Source organism: Phasianus colchicus, chromosome 4, assembly GCF_987193195.1.
Source record: "Phasianus colchicus chromosome 4, bPhaCol1.hap1.1, whole genome shotgun sequence".
Taxonomy (NCBI): domain Eukaryota; kingdom Metazoa; phylum Chordata; class Aves; order Galliformes; family Phasianidae; genus Phasianus; species Phasianus colchicus.
The window spans coordinates 15,283,155-15,305,238 of record NC_143439.1 but is presented as its reverse complement, the minus strand read 5'-3'; the positions used below and the strand labels follow the sequence as shown (position 1 = coordinate 15,305,238).

General features: G+C 37.5%; 1 protein-coding gene across 7 annotated transcripts in view; it reads right to left on the bottom strand.

Moving 5' to 3' along the window:
• Positions 1-92: 92 nt before the first annotated feature.
• CLCN3 (Cl-/H+ antiporter 3) overlaps positions 93-22,084 on the bottom strand; it is a 58,973-nt gene continuing 36,981 nt past the window's right edge. For 5 of the 7 annotated variants that reach the window (XM_031588779.2, XM_090138678.1, XM_090138681.1 and 2 more), the window contains 12 exons: positions 21,874-22,031; positions 20,168-20,267; positions 17,657-17,844; positions 16,927-17,049; positions 14,675-14,881; positions 14,164-14,244; positions 13,043-13,588; positions 10,551-10,737; positions 8,911-9,309; positions 7,083-7,299; positions 4,829-4,904; positions 93-3,148 (listed from right to left, as the gene is read on the bottom strand). In XM_031588779.2, coding sequence (XP_031444639.1) covers positions 2,990-3,148; positions 4,829-4,904; positions 7,083-7,299; positions 8,911-9,309; positions 10,551-10,737; positions 13,043-13,588; positions 14,164-14,244; positions 14,675-14,881; positions 16,927-17,049; positions 17,657-17,844; positions 20,168-20,267; positions 21,874-22,031 — 2,441 coding nt within the window. In that variant the 3' untranslated portion in view covers positions 93-2,989. The remainder of the gene's footprint in view (positions 3,149-4,828; positions 4,905-7,082; positions 7,300-8,910; positions 9,310-10,550; positions 10,738-13,042; positions 13,589-14,163; positions 14,245-14,674; positions 14,882-16,926; positions 17,050-17,656; positions 17,845-20,167; positions 20,268-21,873; positions 22,032-22,084) is intronic. The other 2 variants (XM_031588781.2, XM_031588782.2) reach the window with 1 other exon arrangement.

Here is a 22,084-nt window from a genome sequence, read left to right as displayed (position 1 = left end):
TATTTAAACCTGTGGCTGTTTATCTCAGGGAAATTAAATGCAAAAGTCAACAGAAATACTGTTTAAGAAAAGATGACAGAGTCGAAGCAACAAATGGTCATACAGAAGTTTTTAATGTTTGATTAAGTCATCACAGTAATGGGAATTTTTACTGTAATGATACGCAGCTCTACCACACTATTATAAATAAAAACATTAAGATCAATCAATATTAAATACAGCTCTAGGCAACATCACAGATTAACAAAGTATGCATTCTTCATCAACCAGTAACTGAATGGTTTGAAACAAAACAAAAAAAAATAATGCTGACACTTTCACCCTCCCATCCACCACATTTTTTTTTCAAATCAGTAACTTGAGTAAGGCGCTGGAAGCTTTACATTAGAAAAATTTTGTTGAACAGCACAGGCACACATACTTCAGTATCAGAATTTCTAATGCATGGTTACGAGACATTTTACATGTCAGTGGAGAAAGCTTAGCAGGTAAGAACAGTAACCAGAGATGCACCACTTATATGCAGCGCTTGGGATCCATACTAAAATGATAAAACACAGCAGGGGCACAGACTGCACTGTATTTCAGACAGTAGAGTCTGTAGGTGGGGTCAGGTGCAAATTAATACACTGCAGTGTATTAGGATGAGGAAACCATCAGAAATGGCAGAGGCTTCAAACTGATTTAAAGCAATTTATTTTTTTTTTATTTTTATTTTTTTTAAAGCTGTAGTGCATTTATATCCTTCCACTACAGAAATAATAATAATAAACAGCAGAGATCAGCCTCAGACAATTTCCTGAGCTGTCCTCCTTGGATGGACCAAACCCTGCTCCTTATAAGGTTGCTGCAAGCTCACACAACATAACAGAACAAGCACTGATTCACTTGGAAGAGTACAGCTAGTTGCTGCAACGCAGCAACCATAACACAGCTTGATTCTGTTTCAGTTCCAAAGCTGCTTTCTGCACAGGGGCTGATTGCAGCCCACCAACACGTCAGGCTTTCCCCTGGTTCTAGTTGATGCAAGAGGTGAGAAAGAGGTGACTGCAGTTATATGTTCTGAAAACACAAATTCAACGTAGCACCTGAAGCACTGGCATTGTTTTGGAGCTTGCCAATCCTACCAGAATACTGTTTGGAGCACGTTACTGTTCTTCAAGATAAGATCATGCTGAGCACTTGGCTGAATAAAGATGTTTGAGGTAACTGTGATGACAGCCTTAGAGATGCCCAAGATTTTAGCTGTTTCATCATTTAAACTTTTGCAGTCTTATGGGCGAAATTGTTAATAACTAAATTTCATTTAACCACATACTGTAAAACAAGATTTTGTCAACCGCGTTTCTTAGCTTTTTTACTGCAGACTTACAGCACGCTACCTTTGTCTCCACATGTGTTTGTGGTGCTTTGAACAGCTGAAAAAAAATTAATCTGGTGGCTGAAAGGAGAAAGACGTTAGGAATGTGTCAGCTCACCTTCTGGCGCGCGTGGTGCTGCTCAGCTCTGAAGTCCTGCCAAGCTTTCAAGTACTGGATTCATTCTGCCCTGCTGCTCATCTTCTGTGGCTGTGTATCATTCACACCTCTGTGTACTCAGAAAGAAAGTCTAAAGCAATCTAATAATTATAGTTGCTTCCTATTCGTTTTAAAACCCTGATTTTTTTTAAATAATGTTTTTAGTATTACTGTTCCAGTTATCTGCTCGGAAAGGGAAGAGGAAGTCTTAAGGTAACGGCAGTGAAAGTTACATCTGAAAATCATCTTATATGCATGTTGGATTGTAAAGAAACAATTTTGTTTAAACCCTTCATCTAGTTGTAAACATTTGCTAATCCTCCATTACTCGCAGAGGATTACGAATTATTATATAAAATCACATTAAAAAGGTAATTAGTTATGTGAGACATCAACTGATTTGTATTTAATAGATTTTTTTAATTCATAAAAATATAAATAATGGTAAAACCTCAAGAAAAATAATATACATTAGTGCAAGTTATGAGTTACGTTTCTTCCTACCATGTCAGCAGTGGGACGTCTTTTGTTCAGAAGAAAAAATAAAACTGAGCGATCTCAAACTTTACAGAGGGGAAATATCTCCAGTGTTGTAGCATGCATTTTTCCAGACACACGTATACAGAATTGTTCCAGCTCTTAACTAGTAGAACAGCAGTACTTTTCCTGGTACTGCACAACATTGGTATATACCCTAGTGTTTCGACAATACAAAAATTGCATAAGATCAGGTCACATTATTGATACTTTCTGCAGCAAAACCAGTATTTTTCTCTGCAACTCTACTTTCTATTTTTTACTTTTTCTCTTATCACGGCAGATGGGCTGAAAGATGTTTCGCATGGCTCTTGCAAGGTATTTCCTGCTCAGTTTGCTTTTGTCGCAGTAGATCTGTACTGCCCCAAGCACTTCATGATGTTCAACCTCACACATTTAATGGCACAAGCAAAACCTCCCTCCTTGCGATCCAACCTCAGTAACTCACAGTACATCTCAATATGAGAAACAACTACTTCAAAAGGGCACACCAATTTAAAGAGGCTTTGTAACGGCTCAGGAGAGAGAGAAATAAAGCTCTTCTGGAATGTAGAAAGGTGACATGTAATAATTATACATTTCATGAGTTAACACAACAGTTCTCAATGATAAAAAGGGCAAGACCTTTCAGTCTCCATAAGATGGCTCAATTCAGAAGGATCCCTCCAGAAATAGGGACTAGTAACACATCTCTTTGATGCTGAAGTACCAGGCTGGGGCTGGAGAATTGTGCCACCTCGCACGGCTCTCCCACTGCACTATCATGGCAGACCGGACATCTCAGGACGCATCCAGTGCAGGACAGCAGCTCCCATGCTCCCAACAGCCTTCCTTCCTCCTCTCCACATATTCCCCCAGACCAACTCCTGATTTCCAGCAGCACTGTTACACAAAAACCCAGCTCTCATTTCTGATTTTTAGAAGTATCTCCCAGACTAAAGTGTTGTGCTATTCAACAAATGAACCTCCTCTTCAGTTTCCTCTCTCTCCTCAGCTATGGGTTTCAGTTGAACATTATTGAGGCGGGGTCTTGGTTTGCCGTCTGGGCCATATGACGGAGGATATCTTTTTTTGTTATAATGCCAAGGAGGCGCCTGGAAAGGATAAACAAACATCAGTATTAATCCGAGCGAGGAAAGCGGTCAAACAGAACACATCTGTAGCCAAGTCCTTTTTGTTGACAGGGACAGAGCAAAAATAAACAGCCTGATTTTCTTATTTAAACAAAAGCATTTTATTAATCAAAATATTTAGTAACCACCAGTTTGTTAAAAGACAGCAGTGCTGAGACACCATACCGGATGGTCTCTGACAGCTGTAGTCCATTTTAATTAAATAGAAGTAATGCAAGTAGAGCCCGTGACAATTTTTATTTAACGTTTTGTTTCCGCAAAAATGAAATTTGGTTAGCTATGCCAACAAAAAAGTAAAAGAAAAATAAAATAAAGAAGGACAAAGAAAAAGGAGGTATGAAAAAGAAGCGATACCGATCCCATTTCAGAAGGGAGGTGTGTTCCAGCCAAGCCATCAGAAGTGACACACTGCTCGATGGCCCCCAAATCCTAGCAGCAAATCAGACTCCCCTCCCCTTCTTTCTTAAAATCACAAGGGTCTTTCCCATCTGACACACTGGCTCAAACTGAATATATTCATAGGAGCACACTGTATTGACCATGAAACTTTTCCAAAATCATGAATAGTTGACCAGGCTTTTGAGTTCACAGCTTCAGAAAATGAATTATGAATAATAAAAGTTTTCATTTTCAACTTTAGATACTGTGCTCTTATGACAGCAACTAAATTGCTTTTAAAAGCAAAACTCTGTGAAACATCAAAAAGGGTGAGACTGTCCAAAAGGATAATATCACAGGAGAAGCAAAGAGCAGAATGAATGAGCTGCTGCCCTTGTTATTTTGGTTAGTACATTTTGGTTTGGGTTTTTTTATTTATTAAAGGACGCATGAAATACTTGTGAAATATTAGCATAAAATGAGAACATAATTAGCATGTTTTGCACATAAGCAGCTAAACTTGGTGGCTAGGTTTAGCAAAGATGGAGCTATTGCAGAGCAACCAATGTCCAAATTAAGACAAAGTCTATCTTACAACTAAGGTTAGATCACAACATCGTACTTAAAACAGCATGTAGATTCTGAAGTCAACAGTAGATGCATTAGTGTGCCATTTAGTAGCTTAGGGTCCCACTGGAGTGCACTAGTTGCTGTAGGTAACAGCAGCAGAATCCCAGGACTTTGTATAGAATTAAAGGACTTCACACGGTTTTTAAAAATGCCCTTATTTCCCAGTTGATAAACGGGGATTACAGGGAAGACCTGATGCTGCAAGACATTAAGAACTTTGCTCCTCAAAATAAACACTGCTTAATTAGCAACTTAACAGCTATTTAAAGCTGTCAAAATCAGCATATGAAAAAAAATTAAATTTACATTGTGGGGGAAAAGGTATTCCTAGCTGTGTGCTTTCCCATTGAGGGAAATCAAAAGGTGGATCTGTGTGATCCAAAGAACAAAATATCAAATTCTGTTTTTACCTTCCTTTAATGTTGTGACTAACAGACCGTCCATAGTAACTGCTTAATTTCTATACAAGGATTTTGCACATATTGTTTTCTGTTATAGTTTCTTTAATACGAATTTTTAATACAGGATTATTTCTTTGTTCAGCCGATGTCATAAAAGTACTGAACAGTTCACAAGTTTCATGCTTCCTGACTTCTAATGTGTCTAATTATGAGATCTGATATATCTAATCACCAAGGGTTCGACGTGCTGCTTTAGTTGCTCGAGATGCTCTAATATGTTCTTCTTTGTGATGATCCCCAAGACAATCCTGAAACAGATCATGTTATGCTAATAACTGCGTGTGAAATCAAATCAAAAAAGTTCTAGTCACAATGAAAAAGGTTTAGAGTAGTGCAAAACTAAAAAAGAAAATGGGTTGCAAGAAAGCTAATGAGATAGTTAAATGAAAATGGTTTGAAACTCAGCACCCATTCCCAGACTTTTTTTTTCCCCTCCAAATGTTTGATCTCCAACAACCCCACAGCAGTATGTTTCTCTATCACATACACACAGGGGAAGCATACTTTAGCCCTTCTCCCCAAATTCTAATTTCTTGAGATTTTAGAGGCACTGAAACTAAAATCCACTTGATCTCCTTTGTTTACTAGTTATTTCTCCTCACAAATACAAATCACTATTCGCATTATAACAAGCTACAGTAAATGACCAAAGCAGTATCTGTAAAGTCACAGAAATTGAGGTCTGAAGCTTCACTACACAGCAGGGTTACCCGGCCCCTGGGAACAAATTCAAACCAATTTCTCATTTATCATAATATAACCAAAGAGCAGCACCTTAGAATGGATGCTGTGATAAAAGCTAGAAAGAATCAGGCTCAGTCTTTATATATATCTGTATCCATCATCAGCACTAATTTCTGCACGATTCCTAACTGTAACTGGATTTGTGTATATCTGTCTATATATCTCTATTCAACGTGCATGAAATTTGCCAAAATTCAGACAAATTCTCTGGGTGGCGTATAGCCAACTGGACCTCAGGGATTAACTATCCAACCTTGTAATGGACAGCATTCTCATGGAAGATCACAAGTTTATAAACTGAAATGGGACAACAAACATGAGTATCAGAAAACAACAAAGCAAAGTCTCCCATATTTGTGGTTACTTTATCATCATATAATTAAAAACTTACACTACAGTTTGACATACCTTTACAAGATCAATCTCTCTTTAGAGCCATTTTTCACATCAGTGCTAATGTTTGAGCACTCAACCACAACAGAAACTAAGAGAAAAACCCACAGTAATAAATATTTATCACTGAAATTCTACCAATTCAAATTTCCCTGCATAAATAGCAATAATTGTATGTCTGCACTGACTTGTAATCATGATGGCAGATCATGATGGCCTGGCAGAGAAAGCTTTTTTTAAGAGCTATTTATGCTTCTAAAAGCACCTACTTGCCATTCCACACAAAGATGAATTTAATAAAAAGCAAATTAAAAAAAAAATCAGAAAGCAACAACAACAACAAAAAACAGGAGCACATTTAAGATACATTTGTTTTAGAAGACATCTTAAGAAACAAATTTGGAAATTTGCACTATTTCAATATTTGCCACTTAGAGCAGCACTCCTTTTGCCCAGAGCAAAAATAAATTAATACCATCTATGTTTCAGGTTTCTTAGCTTTGTGCCATGAACACTGGTATTAAATAATGTAGATTAGCAGGCAGTGCTTCACTTCTCATGTGATTTAAAAAGATGCTAGAGAGAAAGCCAAGACACTGTGGTAGAAGCTGCAGTATCATGTGCCAAGTGCTTAACACAAGAGATACAGGAAAGCAGAATGCTGAAGTAGAACCATACTCAAAAGATCTTGTAAAAAAAAAGAAATAGTTCAGATACGAGACAATTATAACAAATATTTCTCCATTTCCTCGCCTGGGGCTGATTTATTAAGTGGTGACCACATAACAACCCCCATAGTCATATTTACAAACATTCTACATCTTCTTCTGAACTGAAGAAGTTACCTTCTTCAAGTATTTTGAATTGTACAATTGCTGCAGATGAAGTTTCAGAACTAGTAGCAGTTAGTTAGTTTTCAGTATTTCAAAACTAACAGCTTGGTGGCAATTGCCATTACTAAACTCCAGAAGAGGAGACACTGAATGGATATTATCTTTTTTCACCGCATTTTATGAACGCAGTATTTGTAATGTTGTACAGCTGATGTATTCCACTTTTTAAATTTTTTCTTTTTAAAGAAAACCTTTTAAAAAAACCAAAAACACACAGAAACTACCTGCCTGCTTACTTGAAATACAGGAGAAGTAAGAATTCAAGAGACGTGCAACTTCTTGTCACTGACACACTGCACCAAATGTATGGGTTCAAACACCATCAAAGCTTTGATCCCAGAAGGGAAATTACTATACCTAACAAAAGAAAACAGAATTGCTACCACATGAACTCACCCGTTGTGTGTCACAAGGCACTGCCTCAAACCCAACTTCCGGAAAATATCCACCACTATTTCCATAGGTGTGTGGTCTGTCACGGTGAAAGGGCTCATGTCAAGTATGCTTCTAAGTTTCAAAGGCCGAGGGCTTTCTGCTGGAAGTGATGGGGTATGCTGGGCAAAACAGACCCTGGAACTGCCAACAATCCCTTCCTGCTTCTTCCTTGCGCTTTCTTTAAGGGGAGAGAGGGGGAAAGAAAAAAAAAGAGCATGAAGATTTACATTTTTGGAGTAAGATCATTTAGTGCAAAGTTCAATCAACACCACCGGGCTGTGATGCTGACATGCTGACATTGTGTTTCTGTAGTCACTGCTTTATTCCTGAGTTGTGTTTGTGCAGAAATCACAAAAGCTATATATCACACAGCTTTAGCCATCTTTCAGCTACTGCCTTTCTCAATCCAACAGCAAAAATAAAATTTATTTACTATGGAGAGGTGGAAATACTGAAAAGCTAACATACAGGAAGCATGCAGCAGCTGAAGCAGTTGTCAAAAAGAAAGCTGATCTGATAGCTCTTCTACAAGAACAACAAATAAATGGTTTCAAACCATCAGTGATTACAACCTCCTCATTTCTGATCTCCTTGTGATTACTGTCTTACTTGTGCAAATGTATTTAGCTTTTAGTGAACTTGATCTGTATCCTCTTCAGTACTTTGGCTACATGAGTAACTCCCCTTGCACCCCAAGCTATCTCACCGAATGACTCCAAGACAAAGCACTATGCACTATGCACTCTCTGCAACTGAAATAAGTTTTAACTGTGGAAGTGTTTTATTAGAACAGTATTTTGCTATTCCTCCTTCTAGTCTTAAGTAAATATAAACTTAAAATCATACGATTTCCATAACGCTTTTCAAGTTTAGGACATTTATATACCTCCTGCACGGTGTAGGAACACAGTATACACATTGTAAGACAAAAGTTTGACTTCAGTACTTGGTGTTGTGTTCCTAAGAACTTTTTTTTCCAACTTTCTGAGCAATTGCTTTTTTTCCTAAAGAGATATCTGTCAATATACAACCTTACAAATTATGAAAAAATATGAGTATTTTAAGACAATTTCCATCACTCATTTTATGTACAAGTATTTCTTAAATAATAATTCTATTTCCTTTTGCTGGCGACTGTAATTTCAAAATCCACATTCCTTTTGCCAAGGCACAAAGCACAGCTCCAGTTACCAGACAATTTCTAACAGCCATCCAGAGACATGGCCCGAACAGGGCATGTGTACCCAGTGCCAAATTCACAGCACACAGACAAACTACAGTAAGAAATGTAAAATATTTCACTCATCTCTCCACAGTACAGTATTAGTTGTTGAACAAAGAAAAGCAACAAAAGAAAAAGGCAAATAAAATACTCCCAAAGAGAAGCTTGATGCTCATTTACATTTTACAATGACTTTGACAGTAACTCTGACTGAATCCTGCTCTTTCAAATGGGAATTACTCAATTTTGAAGACGGTTGAGGATTTTGAGGAAGGTTGAATGCCCTTGAGGAAAAGAACTGTCATCAAACACTACAAAACAAACAAAAAGACCGGACTAGATGCCAGTCTGACCTATAAGTCTTGTACACAAAGGCACAAAGATTAACATTTTATTTTATGGTCTGCTATTGGAGATAATCAATATCCTTCAGTAAAGCAATAGTCTACGCAAGGTATCTGGACCTTAAACCTGAAATAAGTAGAAACACAGAGAGTAAGTTCTCTTTTAAACTTTCTAATAATTTCTATTAGAATATATAATCATAAAATATTGGGAGATAATTACCTATTGCAATAGTTAAATCTCTTCTTAAAGCAAAGCCCACTAGTCTCTGCGATTCTTTTGACATAATAACAGGAAAACCATTATAGCTGGTTTCGTTGATCAAGTTTTCTATGTCTTCAACTGTCATATTATCCTGTGTTAAAACAGCTAACGGTGGGTCGCTTCTTCGAGGTCTCATAACATCAGCAGCCAGTGTTGTGTGAGTAAATTCCTCCTTTGCATCCAAGAAGGGATATCCATTCAGTCGGATGTGTGCCTCATAGATGCCTTCCCTACCAAAGGCATCTCCTACCCACTTACTGGTCATGACTGCAGCCATTAAGGGCACAATATACTCCAGCCCTCCTGTTAGCTCAAAGACAATAACTACCAGGGACACAGTCATCCTTGTTACACCACCTGCAAGAAAAATGGCAGTCAGTAATGTCAAATAATACTGAACTTATATTTTCTGCCTTCCTGCTGAGAACTGCAAACGTAACTTTGCCATTTATGGCATCTGACAAACGTCATTCATAACAAAAGCACACAAGAAAAATGAACACAAAGTTTAGAAGTAGAAGAGCCTTAGGGAAAATTCCTGAAGGTCAGAAAGTAAAAGGATTTTAAAAATATGTGCTTCTCTTTCATGTAACTTAAGAACACAACTGTATGCTTTTCCAAGCCATTCCTAAGTTAAAAGTACTGAGAAATTAACAAATCCAAACCCAGTAAGATAGTAATTTGGAAAAAGAATGACACAAATGCAGGAAAGGAACAGATAACAATTCAACAGCAATACTGTCCAAAGAATTATGAATATAATGCTGCTGTTGAATTATAAAAACTAAAGAGAACTGTAAGCTGGTGAAAACTTCCTTGAACGATGACAGAAGAAAGAAGTTACATTTCTCCTTGGCCAGCACGCAAAATGTATGTACTACAAACAGTTCTGATACCATGCCTTCTTTCAAAGAAATCGTATTCTTCTTTCAATACATTCAAAGTGATTTTGGTTGAACCATTTAAAAAAAGAAAAAAATTTCCCCCAAAACAACAGAACAACCTCTCTAAGAACCAGACCCATTCCACTACTGTATATGATAGCGCTTAAGCTAGGACAAGACCTTCATGAAATCTCTCCTAGTTTAGGTGCCCAGTGTAATCTTCTTCCAGTGAAGCAGGTTTTCAACAGTTTGTAAATCAGGCCTCATAACAGACCTGTAACTGGACTCCCCAGATCATTATGGGCTTCTAAAGTTTCTGTTTGGAGTAATGAACTTCAAGAACATCTGTTGTTATTCATGTAGAAGTGGCAGCAGATCATGTCACCTCCTTGTAGCAACTTCAACATTTTCAACTTTGTTTTATACTTTTTAATGTATATGACACCTATAATACGTAATTATTCCTATTTATGCCAAAAAGAAAAAGCAAACTCCTATTTAAGTTACTTTCTTTTCAATCACATAGTCAATTTCCTATTATTCCTTATATCATAAGGATCTAATGTTTACATGAAGACATGTGAGTGTCTTCTTCTGAAGAAAGAGAAGTCCACATTATAGCAGGTGTTCCCATACAGCACATTTATACATATCCCCACTTCTCACATAAAACAAAATAAAAATCAGATATTTGCTTTGTTACACTTTAGTTACCTAAGCAGGCAGCAGCACCAACCATGGCATAAAGACCAGGAGTAATACAGTCAGCTCCAACTTCACACCACTCCTTGAAAATGAACCAGTCGTGATGATAGTAAGCCAGCTGCTCCACTGCAATTCCTACAATCCTTCCTGCTATTGCTCCAATTGCCATACTGGGTATGAATAACCCAGATGGAACCTACAACAGAAATGGAATAACTGCTACCACACTGATGGGAACATATTTGTTGCGTATTTTAAAAAGAAATGCAAACACTCAGACTGTCACATTAAAAACACTGCAAGGTTAGGAAAACTTAATGCAAATTCCTAAGACAAAAAAAGCAGATTAATGCTTTACTATTAAAAAACAACAACAAACATGTGTCTACTGTAGTTTTAGTTATTTGATCTGTTTTTCTGTTATTAACTTAACTCAAATAGGCTACATAGCATTGCAATAAGATTTAACTAAACCATTCTGGTATGACAAGTCTTGTTTAGCCCTGTAGCTGCAAAAGGAGTGAGGATTCAGAGACACTGCTGTTGTGCCTCTTCTCCTCCTTTCCAAAAAAAAAACAAACAAAAAAACCCCAAACAAACCAGAAATAAAACAAACAAACCAAATCCATGCTGCATCTAAACATCTCATTAAACTGGAAATGCCTGTTGCTTCCCCTCATAGCAGTTGTTACAATCAGAAATATATTTCACTGTGACCAAGGTATGAATCTCAACTACAATTTTTACTTTTTGTTTAAACACACCTTTGTCAAAATAATTTCATTTTAAAGAAATCATAGCATTGGTGTCACAGGAAAAGCCATTTAATTTTTTTTTCCACTGTAGAGCTGTGAAATGTATGCACTATACAGCTTGTAAGTAGATTTTGCCATGGAATCCAGTAGCTGATGCAGAACTGTATTTCAGATTCTATTTACATTATTATTATATTGACAACATTTATTGTTGCAAAGAATTTCTAACGGGTAAACCAAGGACAAATCAATATTCCACAATTTATTTCAAAGCCACCTGCATTCGTTGTATTGAAAAGGTTTAATAATCCTTCACTCCCATCCTGAATTACCTAATATTTCAGTGTTGACAGCAGTAACTGTTCAATGCCATATTCTGCTAAAAGTAAAACTGTGCACTGACATCACTAATTCTATTTCCTACAATTAATTGTGTGTCTGAAACCCTTTTTAATTGTTATGTACTTTTTTCTTTTTTTTCTTTTTTTTTCTTTTTTTCTGAGTGAAAATCATTCTTGGGGCACACTGCAGTAACACCCTGAAAAATTTATATTATAGACACAGAAGTAGTAGAATGTATCTTTGAAACTGCTGACTAGTTTGCTACACTGAGTATGCCACAGTAATTCAGTCTCCAAATGGAGACTACATTCAAATTCCTGGTCCTTTGTTAACATGAATTGTTCATGCATCTAGCTCCTTCTCTTCATCACATGTGGATAATAAGTTAAAGGTCTAACTCTGATTGCAATTTTACAGGTAAGTTTTTTAGCATAAGCCTCTGACTCACATGTCACAAGGCAGAGAGGAACCTCACCACAAAAAGAGCAATGAAGATAAATCAGGTTTTACCTTGTCTCAACTTTCTTTTCCAGTGCATAAAGTGCCCAACTCAAATTACACTTTAGAGAAAATCATTTATACTGTGGCAAATGCATCATCTTTAAGACAAACAAGGAATCAGGATATAAAAACTTCTCTTGCAATGCAGGTGCATACCAGTCAGGTTTGAGGCAAAACTACAATCTCATCCCAAAATGTTCATCCTTGGCATTTATAAATAGTAACACGTTTACTGAAAATAAAATCCTGCATACATACAACCTATTTACTTTTGCAGCTTAGCTGTGTTAAGGCCTGGAAAAAAATATGTTGCCTTATCAATCCCCTGGCAATCTCTGTTCATGGCAGTAAAAGCAGTTGGAATCACCGTATCTCACAGGCAGCTGAGTTGCTTTGCCAATAATATTTCCAACAAATTGCAATTGTTGAAGTTATGAGAGAAGGAACCAAAAACAGATCAAGAAGCTCTACCTTTGTGTAAGTTTGTGAATTCTAATACACCGTGTGTGCTCCTGGGCTGACAACTTTGTGAGAAAGCCAGATGCACATGAACAGAGGAATGGTAAGACACAGTACAGGTATTACAATGGTTAAATGGTAAGAGGTGTCCTAATGCTTAGAACGGCAGGGTCCTAGATATAAGTGAAATCTATACAACAGAATTCGAGAGTGATAACTGAAATTCTGTCTTATGGAAAGCTAACATTTAAAATATACCTAACAGATTTATCTTAGCAGCAACCAGTAATCAACAGTAAAGTTTTTTCTTAAGAGATCTAAAACCATATACAGAGAAAGAAATCTATAAACAAAGCTGCTAGCTTTGAGAGATGAAAAAATAAAAAGGCAGTAGCAAAGAAAAATAATCACAGTAGACGATGTAGCCATTGCATTCACACTTACCTTAATACCAAATGTGAAGACTGTCATGATTATTTTAAATATGAGTGCTAAACACAATTGCCAGATAGCTGAATAGACTCCAGTGCCTGCTGGACGGTCAGGAATATCATCTACTATCTTGCTTGCATTCATATCATTTCTGTAGTCACAGAGGGAGGAGGACTCTAGTGGCCCACAGTCTGTGAAGAGCTCTTTAATAAGCTCACTAGTGTTTAACCTCGTATATGGATTAGGAAATGCAATGACAGCTGTTATTGCTGCAACAATGATGACCTCCAGGACAGGGTACTTCCCAAATTTTGTAGATTTGCGTCGACGACACCATGCAATGTTTGCTCGGATGAAAAATGCTCCCCAGAGCCCACCAAATACTCCCAAAAGAATAAAAGGTAGCAGTTCAAAAAGGTACCAAGGAGTGTGATATTCCACATAAAAAAGAACTAGGCGGCTATTACCAAAAGGATTGATGGACCTTAAAACAAATGCAGCTACTAAAGCAGCAAAAAATGATCTCCATAAAGTTTTCAGTGGGAAATAGTAACTGACCTGAAAAAAGAAATACGTGAGAATTATTTGTAAGTCAATGACAACAAATCCTGGAAAGACTTAAAAAATAAAAATAGTAAGAAACATTTCTCAGCGCCATTTCTCAGAGTTTGATGGCCCTTGTGGTCAGTTTTAATTATTCTTGACTTACTAATAACTATTGTTATTAGTATTGTATTCAATTGTGTTTAGCATCTGAAAACATTAAAGAAAATAATGTTTAAAAACTTCTTTCAGAGAACTGTCGAAAAGGTTTCTAAAGTCTCCTATGAAACGAGAAAAGCAGCCCAATAATTTTTCTTTTTAGACTGCATTTCTAGAGTGAAAAACTGGTGTATCTCTCTATGTAAACTGTAATCATTAGCTGACTCAGCTGAACTCCAGCAAAATTTACATTCATTTAAAGTAAGTAAATAAATAAAATCTTTTAAAGTTTGCTAGTAACAGAACTCAATTTCAAAATGCAACACTAAATTCTCTTTCAGGTAGGACTCCACAACTTAAAGGAGTCTGAGATTTTTCACGCTAAAAGAGATTTTTAAGTATCCTTCCTTTAGTGCTGTCTCCTGACATACCTCCTCCAGACTGAACAGTACTCCACCAATTGGGGCACCGAAGGCCACAGACACTCCTGCTGCTGATGCAGCTGACAATACCTGGAAAAGAACCATGGTGAAGGTTTTCTGCACTCTGTGGTGTGTTTTAAAATGAAGAACAGAATCTCAGTACAGTTATCAACTCTCCCAGGAGAACTTTGTTCATGAGGTCAAAGATGCTCTGCTGCCCTCACAATTGGAGACTACTGCCAAAATGAGTCAAGAAGAGAAAACGTAAGGAAAAATCAAATGGTTTCTTATGAGGTGGGAGAAAGGCAGAAATGCTCCAACGTGGAAACTACTTACCTTGTAGAACACTAAGGGTAATATGTTGTTTTTAAAACAAACAAACAAAAAACCTATAAAAAATCCAAATCTAAACACAAGCTAAGAGAACAAATATAATCTTTTAACAAATCAGTGTTTCGGCTTTTTTTACTAAGCACATGGATAATCAGTACATTCTAAAAATGTCTTTACAAGAACTTACCTCTCTTTTTTTAGCTTCATTTGTGCTGTACTTTGGAAAGAGGTAGGAAAAAATATTCCCACAGCAGCAGGCAACATGTACCAAGGGACCTTCTTTTCCTAAACTCAAACCTGATGCTACAGCCAAGACTAAAGTGATGGTTTTTATCATCAAAGTCCACTTTCCCAGGTAACCTCTGATGATGAAGCCACTCAAAATAGTTTTTATCTGGAAGAAAACAAAATTGGTACTATATTCTACTTGCTTTGGTAAATAATTACTTATTAGTAATTTTAGACAAGTAACTCCAAAAACAGCCCTTTCAAATGAATAACTGTCACATGTTAAAATATGTATTCTCAGATAGCCAAACTGGTTGCCAGAGGATTTCCATTCACAAATAACTGTAAAACATAAGGTGATAGCATACATCAACATCATCATATTTAGTAAAAAATGTATCTGCAGCAGCTTCTAAAACTGCATTCATTAGTTTATTATGTAAATTCTAAGTAAAAGCCAGAAAACTCCTGATGGAAAAACGCATCTGCTAACATTATACCTCAAGATCTTCTATTGTTGACTTAAAACCCTTGTACCAATTTATCCCCTTTCCATTTTTTTCCCCTATTTCCTGCTTTTTTCTTGCTAAACAAAAAATTAACATTGACTTCAAAATGGAAAAATCAGTCTTTTTCACTAAAAAGTATACCTCAATTTCCAAGGACACTACTTTGCCTAGAAGCATTATGTCATTAGTCTGCAAAATACACCCATACATGACCTGGACAGGCTTAAGAGGTGGGCCCATGCCAACCTCAAGAAGTTCAACAAGGCCACGTATGAAGTCCTGCACCTGGGTCAGGGCAATCCCAAGCACAGATATAGGTTGGGCGAAGAATGGCTTGAGAGTAGCCCTGAGGAGAAGGATCTGGGATGATTGATCAGAAATTCAACATGAGCCAGCAATGTGCACTTGCAGCCTAGAAGGCCAACCACATCCTGGGTCGCATCAAGAGAAGTGTGACCAGCAGGCCCAGGGAGGTGGTTCTGTCTGTCTACTCTGCTCTCATGAGACCCTACCTGGAGTACTGTGTCCAGTTGTGGAGCCCCCAACACAAGAAGGACATGGAGCTCTTGGAGCAGGTCCAGAGGAGGGCCACGAAGATAATCAGAGGGCTGGAGCACCTCTGCTATGGGGACAGGCTGGAGAAGTAAAAGCTTCGAGGAGATCTTATAGCAGCTTCCTGGTACCTGAAGGGGGCCTACAGGAAAGCTGGGGAGTGACTTTTATAAGGGCAGGTAGCGACAGGATGAGGGGACATGGCTTTAAACTGGAAGAGGGCAGATTGAGACTACATATTAGGAAGAAATTCTTTACTGTGAGGGTGGGGAAACACTGGAACAGGTTGCCCAAAGGGGTTGTGGATGCCCCCTCCCTGGAAGCATTCAAGGCCAGGCTAGATGGGGCTTTGAGCAGCCTGATCTAGTGGGAGGTGTCCCTGCCTATAGCAGGTGGAGTGGAACTAGATGACCTTAAAGGTCCCTTCCAACCCAAACCATTCTGTGATTCTATATAGAAAATAACATAGTTACCAAAACCAAAAACAGTAGTGTATAAACAGGATCTACACAAAACAATGGCCAGCTGTTTCTTGAAACTGAAGGTTAGCTAAATTTGGAGATCAATTTAGGATGAAATCTTACATAGAATAATGGCACGAAGTACTCCAGGCTTAATATAAAGGCAAGATTTGTCCCTCCATTTCCACAGTACAAATACATGAAGAAATATTTACAGACTGATGGGAATAGTGTAACAGTCCAAAATTTTCTTCTGTCCCCCCCACCTCTCACCACATTGCATATAGCTGCAGAGAGCAAATGTAGAAAGAATGAGTTTCCAGGGTTATTAAATGAGTTTCCTTGTTAGCTGATGGTCTGACTGTGTGTGCTATTTAAGAAGACTAAAGTGAGTGCAATAGAACATCAACTGCTGTCTCTTAGGACCCATATTCTATTAATGAACTACTATTCTCTTATTACTGCAGGGCATGGATTAGAGCTGTGGAGGAAAACCTATGAACTCAATATCTGAAGTTTCAGACTCTTTTTTCAGCAACAGTTAGGAAAATTACTTCATTTAAATTTTAATACTGGAAGTATTTCACAGGGGCCACCCTCTTGCCTCTTCTTCTGGTCCTGCAGGGCAGCAGGAATTTCCACATTTGTATCTATAAACATCTATAATGTAACTATTAATTAGAGCTCACCTCAGGTATCCCCGAGCCACAGGCATATGGAGCAAACACCTTCACCAGACAAACTGCTAAGAAGGCAAAGCTCAAAGCCCAGAAAATGTACATTATGTAGTTCATTATGTACGAACCCGGACCCTAAAGACAAAAAGAAAAACCCCAAAATGTAAGAATACAAATGTGGTGTAGGAACAAAGTCACTGCTTAAAACAGCAGAGAAGTACTCTTCTTGTAATGTACGTGCATGTTCACATTTCAAGGGACAGTAATTATTACCAAGTTACCAGAATGTACCAGAAAGCACAGCAAAGACTAGATTATATGAGTTAAAAAGTGTTCTAACACTTCATATTATGAACAGAAATAAACATTTTAATAGCTATTAGATGGTAAGATCTACTTAATACCAAGAAAGTCTTCTATATTAAGAATTGGTTTAGAGAGAAAAACAAAAGCAACATTTATTGTTATCTAAGGAAGAGAAGCTGATTTTTTTTTTTTTGCTTTGTATGACTGTGAATAAAAATTCTCATGTTATTAACAGGTCTATACTCTCCTTATAACTTCCTTACATCTGCAACACTCCAAGTCCTCCAAGACACACTTATTAGAGTATAACTAATTAATTAATTAAAATGCTGAAAGCTGAGCAGAACCCAATCCCTAAATTTATTACCCTATCTATTCTTTTCTGTAGTCAGTAGAGCTGTTGAGTAATGATTCCACAGTACAAGTATATACTTACTTCTGCTTGCCCAATTATTAGTTCTGCCCAAGTTTTCCACTGTGGACATTTATCTCTCTCTTCAAACGTGGTCTCATTTGAACCCCAGCAACACTGTTCATGGTTAAACCACAAAGCACTAAGGCAAATGCCTTCCTTTAAGTCAGTCATCCAGTCAGCAGCAATGTCAATTAATCCTGCCAGCGCCCCTGTTGTAGAAACAGTTAGACATTAATTCATGTAAACTGAAATTACAAAAAATCTGAAGAAAGAAATGTTTAAAACATCGCTGATTTCCAGAACCATATTATATTAGCAATACAGTGAGATTAATATTTCCTAACGAATCTAATATCTTGCATATTTCTCAGGATAATCACAGAATTGCACAGCCACAGGATGGCTGCAGTGGGCAAGGCCCTGGGTCTATCTTCTCAAACCCCATCTGCTCCAGCAGGGCTACCCAGAGCAGGCTGGCCAGGTCCACATCCAGGCAACTTTTGGAGATCTCCAAGGAGAAAATTCCACAGCCTCTACAGGGCGACCTATTATCACTGCTCCACGGCCTGTACAGTAAAAACTGCTTCCTCATGGTTCCAGTTTGTGCCTACCATCACTCATCCTGTCATTGAGCACAACTGAAAAGGGTCAGGGTCCACCTTTTTTGCACCCTCCCTTCAAGTATTTACAGACGTTGATGAGATTCCCCATGAATCTCTTCTCCAGGCTGAACAGGCCAGCTCTCTCAGTCTTTCTTCACAGGAGAGGTGTTCCAGTTCCTTCCCACCTCTATGGCCCTCTGCTGGACTCCTTCTAGCATGCCTAGATGGGGGGAGGTCCAGAAAAAATAATGTCTCTTCTCCTCCCTTTTCCTTTTATCTCTTCTTTTACCCAAGCTATACTTCTCCAGTATATACTTCTCCACTAAAACAAATGAGTTAAGAGTCAAAAGAGGACTCATAGTTTTCTGACAAAAACAATAATGCACCTTCAACAAACAACCTGATCAGGCTCCTTAGCTATTAGAGCACAGTTTGTACAGAACAAGATATTTTGAACAAATAATTCTTACCATGCCAACAATACTGTTAGAACATCGTAAGTAAATACCATATAAATGTCTCAGGGTGAACATGTAAAATTCCTACTGCAGGTAACAAGCAGTATAGAAAAAAGTAGCTCTCCAACTCAAAGCTTAGGAGGGATTCTGTGTGGCAACTATATGCTGAAAACCTACTGAAAAGCCCTCAGAAAGGCATTCAGTAGAAATTTGCTTCTAAGGGTTCTTTTTAAAAGTATTTAAATAACCTTATTTAAAGAAAATAAAAAAACAAAACACTTTTATGTGGCAACAGTATATTGTAAAAACACATCTAAAGTCAACTCTTTTTGTAAATCACAGAATGGCCAAGGTTGGAAGGGACCTCAAGGATCATGAATTTCCAACCCTCCTGCTGTGTGCAGGGCCACCAACCTCCAGATTTAATAGCAGACCAGGCTGCCCAGGGCCCCATCCAATCTGGCCTTGAATACCTCTAGGGATGGGGCACCCACAACCTCTCTGGGCAGCTGTTCCATTACCAGTCTGAGTTCCAGAAACATTTTCCCCTCATTTACTGATCTATATTTCCTAGTTTCCAGAGACCCTCAGTTTGAGATTCTGGGCCAAACAAATTCTAACACAGTGTTTCGGTAGAGTAGAATTTAAATTAAATCATCTGAAACACACAAACGTAAGACTTCTCCATGACTGAAATCAAGGCTATACTACTTACACTACTTAAGACTCACTGGACACATACAAGAGAAAACAACTGAGACTGAAAGAAACTGAGGAATCTCCATGAACAGAATTTGCTGGTTTTAATATGCACTGCATATTTGGAGCAGAAGTAAGAGAAAAAAAAAGACAAGACCTAAGCCACACAAAACCACAGCACTTTCTCACCCAAGTTAACATAAGCAATTTCCAATAATTATACACTCACAGTTTGTATATTCAGAGGTATATACACACTTTGCATATACATTAACCTATATGTGATTTGTGAAAGGGATTATGTATATATGTTAAGAAGTAATTATACACTTACCATGCCTTCTTAATAAGTGTATCCATGTTATGCAACTATGATCAAATCTTCCTAGGATTTAATCTAACAATTCTGTTTAAAAACACCTATTTGGAAAAATTGGGCAAAAAGTTTGCAGCCTCTTACTACTGCACATTTTGGTCACTCCAAACCATGACGATGGAAAGCAGCACAGCAACACAGTGAGGCCACAAGCTATCAAACAATATTAGCTGTAGAACTCATCCCTAAAATAAATTCAGTGGAAAAAGCTTTTGTTTCCTACTTCATTAGTAAATCCTTCCTGTAAAATGCTTTTACCTAAAAATCAAGATAGCCACTGTATTTTTTCCCTCATGAAATTAAAGTGCAAGCCTCAACCAGCTTTTGACAAAGTTGGTAGATAACACACAAAGGAAGAGTAAAATAAAGAAATACTTTTTTTTTTTTTTTAAATTACCTGATGCCAAGCCAGTAAGTGTGACTACGAGCCATCCTGACCATGCATCATACAAACTTTTTGTCATCTCCCATGCTGATTCTTTCTTCTTGCTGTTAATCTGCAGAGAGAAATCATTAAATAAATAAAATAAAATAAAATAAAAATAATAATAAGAAAGCAGAATAGTAGGCAAGGAAATCCAGACAAGAATTACCATCCCCAAAAGAAATGCATTTATTTTCAGAATCTCCCCCCCCCCTCTCCCCCCAAATCAGCTTTCTGCAGCAGCATGTCTTTCAAAATACATCCTTCCTTCTCTTACATCTCTGATTACACAACTAGACACTCTCCTGTCATTCAGAACATATTTATAAATTTCTTAGTAGTTCTGTAACTGTAAATCCTGTAAACTGTAAATTCTGTCCAACTTCTCTGGTCTCAAATGTTAAAATAAATAACAGCTGTGAGACTTCACTTTACATAATCTATTCCCAGATATGATTTGTCTTGTCATGATTTGGTGAATCCTATCATTCTATCCACTTGAATATCCACTAGATACTAACATACACATTTGTGGCATAAACACATTTAGAAATGAAATTATGAAATAAAGCATCGCACAGAAAACACCTTACTTTAAAAAAAAAAACAAAAAACATTCAATCACAGGACATATGTGCACAGATCCACTGCCCAAGGATCTTCCACTCCCCTATAAAGACTACAGACAGTGGAACTGCGGATGCTTTGCTTTTTGGACTGGTGTTAAGATTTCTTTTTCAATCATGTCAGAGTAAAAACACTGCTGCCAGAAAGCTAAAAATGGATGTCCTCAAAGAAAGCAGAATAACTACAGAGTGTTGAATGTGAAAAAGTCTCTTTCCTGACTCCTCCCTACAATTATGACTCATTTTTAACTATTCATTTTGATCAGCTAAAAATATTTCAGGAGAGATTTCATCTCCAAATTTATTTTTGTTTTTCGGGCAATTTAGTGTAAGCATTCTACAAGTTTTGCAATCAGGACCCAAACAGTGTATTTCTTCCCCAAAGATTATTAAACAAGTCTGTTAAATGACTGATGCTATCTTGTCTAACAGTAATACAGCTAGAGAACAGGTCACGAAAGAACTCATAGCAAAGAACATTGAGGAAGGTGAATGGCCTCAACTTAGAAGATCTGATAAATAAATCAAGTTTTGGGGTGAGAGAGTAAAAAGGACATTCCCTATTTTGGGTCCACTTTTTTTTGTTAAACATATACATGCTCATCAGTGCTTTTAGATATGAGAATTTTCACTTTTCACAGTCAAAACAACCACAGCACTACTCAGCAGTAGCACAGACACACCTGTACAGTATCACCACAAGCACTATCAGACTACTGCAAATTCATCTACAGTGGAAAATAGCCTTAAGTATACAACAACTGCAAGCAAAACAGTACTGTAAAACTGCACTGGGAAAGGGGGCATGGTGAGGAGGGAGGTAGAGCATGACTATTCCCACTCAGTTGAATTACTGCTTCAAGTCACAATGCTGTTGCAAGATTCCAGGCATCAGCAAATCAGTGCATTATTTATAGCATGAGGGTCGTTCTAGTTGATATAAATACTCATAAATTTAAAGTCTGCATATATTTATATCCACTACTAACCCAGACCTCAACTCTATCATCCAAATAAACATGTCTTCCAAGTATTGTTATTGATCTCATGTACCCGTCTATGCCTTTCTCTGTCTTTGCACTTCTCTCGAACCCAGTCAATGGTATGGAAGTCATCGTACGTTCCTACTCCAGGAATTGGTTCATCCAGAAGATCCAGTAAATGTGTTGAACTGTTGATGCTTCCTCCATTTGTCATTGTATAATGAGTTCCTGTGGCAGAGGAAAGACAATAATTCTGTGATAAACAGGAGTACTGCAATGTT